Below are 5,650 nucleotides of genomic sequence, written 5' to 3' on the forward strand. Positions count from 1 at the left end.
TATGTTGTATTTGTTCAGTTTCTGAATAGAACTTTTTTTTTTTTTTTATCAAAATATGGTCCTGGGGGCACCTGGGTGGCTCAGTCGGTTAAGCATCTGACTTCAGCTCAGGTCATGATCTCACGATTTGTGGGTTCAAGCCCCGTGTTGAGCTCTATGCTGACAGCTCAGAGCCTGGAGCCTGCTTCAGATTCTGTGTCTCCCTCTCTCTCTGACCCTCCCCTGCTCACGCCGTCTCTCTCTCTCTCAGAAATAAAATATTAAAAAAAATATATATGGTCCTGGATGTAGCATTAAGAAGACTTTTCTTTATCAGTTATTTTTTATTTAGATAATGATAATTGTACTGATTCCAATATTACTCATCTATCTGAGTAATTTATAAATGATTTTAATTTTAGAGTATGGGATATTTTTGAATGTAGTACTGACATACTTGTTTGTTTTATATGTGTGTAGGCATGTGTATACACACAGACACACACATTTATATTTGAGAGAGAACACACCCCAAATACATAACCCACATGTAGACTGCTTTGCATTCTGATTAAAGTGCTGTTACATTCTGATCATAATTTTTTTTCTTTCTGATTTCAAATTTTAGCTAAACCTAAATTAACGGAAGTTATAGTCACTATTAGATTTATTTTTATTGATCTCCTACTAGGGATCTAACCGGGATCTTGTGGGGAAGAAAGTATATGACACACTGGAATGCATTTTGGAACTAAAGCCATTGCCTTGCTGTTAAGTAAGAGAACATTCTTTATTTTTCAGAGAGCCAAAGAAGAGGCCCAGCAAAAGGAAGCAAAAGTGAAACTCCTTACCGAGTCCGTCAATAGTGTCATAGCTCAGGCTCCTCCTGCAGCACAAGAGGCCTTACAAAAGGAACTTGACACTCTAACCACCAACTACCAGTGGCTCTGCACCAGGCTCAATGGCAAATGCAAAACCTTGGAAGTCAGTTGCTGTTTTTGATCTTTACTCATTATGTGTCGATGTATGGTCATATGTGATGCTCAGTGATTAAGAACATGAACACCAGTGTCAGACTACTTAGGCTTGAATTCCTCACAAAGGCACTCAAGTTTGTAACTTTGGCCCAGTCACTTACCTTGTAAAAATATGTTTTCTATCTGTGAAATGGTCAAAAAAAAGTCTCTATTTCGTAGGGTGTTGGGAAAATTAAATGAGCTATTCTGTTTCAGGTACTTAGCCTGGTGCTCAGTAAATGTGAGCAATTATAATCCTAATTCTTCTTATTACTATTATTATTAGGTCACAAAAATCTTACAAGTTTTCCCAAGATTTATAGAAGCTGGTCAGTACTTTTACTTATATTTGAATATGCATAAAATCATAAGTATTTTAGAAAGGTATTTCGTGGAGAAGTATATTTTATTATAATTGTTTTTAGTAACCTCTATGCTCTATAGAGTTTTTCACAGGACATGTTGTCTAGCTCTTTGGGGGAGACATTTTACATTATACTTATCATAAGTGCTGCTTTATCTTTTTCACATGTTTTTACCCCTTAGTTTATGCTTATCTGAAAATAGTTGATAAATAACTCATGTGCCTCAAATGATTACCGTGTAACTCCATCAAAAATAAATTATGCAATAAACTATTAAAAAAATTATGTGGAAACTAATTTGACAATAAACTATTAAAAAAAACAAAAAAAAATAAAAAAAAAATAAATTATGATTCTCCTTGTGAAAATACTGTTTACTAACAGTAAGGATTGTTCCTGGGGGCAGAAAACTTTACCTAGCGCCAAAAGCTGATGCCGCCAGATACTTCTCACTAGCTCAGCTTTAAGTTAAGGCCCCTTCCACCTCATGAACTGAGTCATCTCAGTGAATATAGTTGATAAAGAATTCATATATATTCCAAACCAGTGGAGAGGGATAAAAAAGGGATAGTTTAGTAGTCTTGAAAAATTTATTAACATGAAACTAAAAGATGCCTTTGGAAACCATATCCCAAAACAGATTTCTGAGGGATTAGCATATCTGTTAAATGGACAACATGACCAATAGGAAGCAAAGAATAATAGTGATGTAAAGAAATCAAGGACATAAGAAAATATTTAAATGTTTTATTTCAATATTGTCAGAAAACAATTTTCTGGATACTAAAGGTCCCTCCCCTGTGGAGCATGATAGTGAATTAGTTCTGACTGCCCTGAAACTCCCTGTCATCCCTTCCCTTCCTTTCCCATTCTTTGTTGTATTTTCTGTAGCACTCAGACAACAGATTTTGCTTTTATCTCTGTCTATTCATTTCAGTATGGTTCACATGCAGTGTTACATTAGTTTCAAGTGTAAGCATAGTGATTAAACAGCTCTATACATTATGCTATGCTCATTACAAGTGTAGCTACCATCTGTCACCATATGCTATTATTGAAAGGTTTCCCTTTAATATTTTCTATATTTCCATTTCTGTCAATTGGATTCTGTGTATTTTTCTGAAATTCGTCTTCCATTTCTCAATTATCTCTTCAACTGACTACATATTTTATCCTTTGATGAAATATATATACTCATCTCTATATACACATCTACCTCTGTATGTGTGTGTGTATTTTTCTATTTTTTCAAAGATCTTATTTTTCATTTCTTAAAATTTTACTTATTTTGAAATTTGTGTCTTCTTCTATATAATCTTCTGGTTTTCCATAATTAATTCTTTTCCTTTTGTGAAACAATTTAAGCCTATGCAGTTCATTTGGTTGCAAAGTCTCTGTGAGTAATGAGCGTGAAGCAGTTTTGATTTCCCAGTAACTGTAACCAGCCATGTCCAACATCAATTTCTGCCTGGTAGTTGGCCTCCTAATCCCTATTGCAGATTGACCCCAAGACTTTTCATTCGCTTTTAATTATTAAAATTTAGTCTTACTTAAATTTTGATCTCATAGTGTATTAACATCTTCCATTAGTTTAGGTGAATCTATGGCTTCCGCAAATTATACAAAGGTGGGAGTGAGAACAACAATGATCATAGAGTCCCCTCATCCCAATCAGTTCGTGGATAGTAATTGTACAGTTTTGATTTAAAGGAGGATAATGAGGGGAAAATATACTCTTGATATCAATGTCCTTTTCTTTGCTGGTCACAATTACTGTACCCTTTCATTAAGACCCAGAGACATCTGGGGCGCCTGGGTGGCTTAGTTGGTTAAGCGTCCGACTTTCGCTTAGGTCATGATCTCACGGTTCGTGGGTTCGCGCCCCGCATCGGGCTGTGTGCTGACTGCCAGCTCAGAGCCTGGAGCCTGTTTCAGTCTGTGACTCCCTCTCTCTCTGACCCTCCCCTGCTCACACTGTCTCTCTCTCTGTCTCCTAGAAATAAATAAAACATTAAAAAAAAAAAAGACCAAGAGACATCTGTGATGATGGATATGTTATAACCAGATTTACTAGGTTATAACTACTGATCTGGTTTGTTCCCTGTAGACTTGATGTTATCTCTGAGGGATCCATATTCATATAGACTGTGAACCCCCACATGGATCTTCTTTGCATTCTTGATACCTTGGAGTATTCAACACAATTTCAGGCTAACTCTTGCCAGTACCTTTAAACCACATCCTCTTGAAAGTTTCTTCCTTTAAGCTCATGTTTCCATGATGCTTGGAGTCTTACTTACCAATCACGTTTCATCTTAGCCTGCAAACACTGACAAATCCCATCTCCCATAACTCTCAGGAATTAGAAACTTCCAAGAGTTGTCCCTGATTCCTCTTTGGCCATATCAGTAGCTCAGTAGGAAATGTATACCAACAGTCTTTTTCTGAATGCACCCACCCACCCATTTGATGAGTGAAAGTATTTTAGATCCTTTTTTTAAAAAGGGACCAGATGAGTTTCTCTTAAACACTGCAATAATAAATTGAGGAAAAGAATTGCCTCAGAGGCATGTGGCTGGCTCAGTTGGTAGAGCATGTGACTCTTTATCAGGGTTGTAAATTTGAGCCCCACGTTGCGTATAGAGATTATGTTAAAAAATAAAATCTTAAAAAAAATTGCCTCACTTTCCAATTCTACTCTCTTCACATCCTCCATTGCCCCCTCTATCAGTTTATAAAAACATGTAGCAGAAGTTTCTGTTCTAACATAGAATGCAGGGAACTTAATCCTTTTATTTCTTAAGTATGAGCTCCAGTTGCCAGTCTCAAGAAAAATAAATTCTACTGGCAACTTCTAAAACCAAGCTAAACTTACTTATTATAAAGTTCTTTACATCTGTGCTCTTCTTAGATTATAATTTGTGGCCTCTACCATTCTTTATAACTAGTGACTGTCTTGAATGACAATGGATTTCCTCGCATGACTTGTAATTTGTTTTGTTTTGTTTTGTTTTTGAGCTCACCTTTAGTAGTTGTTTTACTAGAGATCCTTTCTGGTCTGGACCGTTGGAAGGTCCTTATGAGTTTTTTCTTAGTGTTTCCAACAGAGTCCTAGAAATGTTACATTCTACTCTCAGGTGTGATATAAACATGGGTTTCAGCTTTTTGTGCGTGAATCCTTACTTTCCAACCCAAATCCAAAGGATTCTCAGCTTCCTTGCTAATTCCTTGTACTCCAGTGGGTGGGGATTTTATAGCTCTTGCTTCCAGGATAGATGACATACCAATTTACGCTTTTCCATCTTTCTGGAATGCATGAGATCAGTGCCTCTCTTTTCATCCCAAATTAGTGTTGAATACCGTAGCTTTTATGTCATATCCTGTTCTGATATTTCAGTATTTTGTTAAGCTTGGCCTCCCAACTTCTACAGGTGCTTAACGTCCCTTTTTGTTTCTCCTGCATAAGGATTTTCCTATTTCATAGAGCAGCCATGAACTTAAATGTTTTCCTTTAGAATTTATCCAGCATTTCAGTACTACTGAAGGAAGGGGTGGAGGGATTACCACATCAGCTCCATTCACGAATTTGAATGGAAGTTTCCTTTTTTGTTTGTAATCCTTTCAGAGCCAGTATGAGTTCTGTGATTTCAAAGTAGTTTTAAATTCCAAACTGTTAAGCTTAACAGTTATTCTAAGTGGCTTTTAGCTCCAATCCAGGCTGCAAGACTACATTTTATTTCGCAAAGGTGACCTGTAAAGCCAGTACATTCAGCCTCTCCAGCTGTGTCCTTCAGATGCGTTGAGGACACAAGGGGCCATCCATCCTGACGGTTAAATCAGCAAGGTAGTTCATTACCTCAGTCTGCACCAAAGTTAATAAGACAGATTACCAATCACATCTCCTTATCTTCAAAGCTCTCAAGTACCCTCGGGTATTTAAGGAGATATTTATATTTTCCCACTGGGATCTCTGCCCAGAAGGAAGACAGCCTGTAGTCCAGCAGGAGCTGGAAATGGCCCAGATTTAAGATTTCTAGCACCTTTTAAAGTAAAATACTTAATTTCACTTTCTATATGAAACTGTACACGAGATACCAAGCAAATATGGGTAGGATGGCAAGGCAGGTTAGACTCATACTTTTCATCAATCAGAGAGGGAGTGCCCTCCATCATTTGCAGGGGCTATAAGAAAAGTGAAATTAGGGAAATCTGATAGAATTTTTGGTTTCTCTTGAAATAAAATTTCCTTCCTTGGCTATTTTTTATGGTATTGGGGGGTGGATAGGAGGA

At 36.9% G+C, this 5,650-nt stretch overlaps 1 protein-coding gene across 1 annotated transcript in view; it reads left to right on the forward strand.

Moving 5' to 3' along the window:
* The window catches only part of LOC144216192 (dystrophin-like), a 68,178-nt gene that overhangs the window by 16,284 nt on the left and 46,244 nt on the right, over positions 1 to 5,650 (forward strand). The window contains exon 4 of the mRNA XM_077745469.1: positions 781 to 963. Within this exon, the coding sequence (XP_077601595.1) occupies positions 781 to 963 (183 nt within the window). The remainder of the gene's footprint in view (positions 1 to 780; positions 964 to 5,650) is intronic.

Source organism: Crocuta crocuta, unplaced genomic scaffold (genome assembly GCF_008692635.1).
Source record: "Crocuta crocuta isolate KB4526 unplaced genomic scaffold, BGI_CrCroc_1.0 scaffold598, whole genome shotgun sequence".
Lineage (NCBI taxonomy): Eukaryota > Metazoa > Chordata > Mammalia > Carnivora > Hyaenidae > Crocuta > Crocuta crocuta.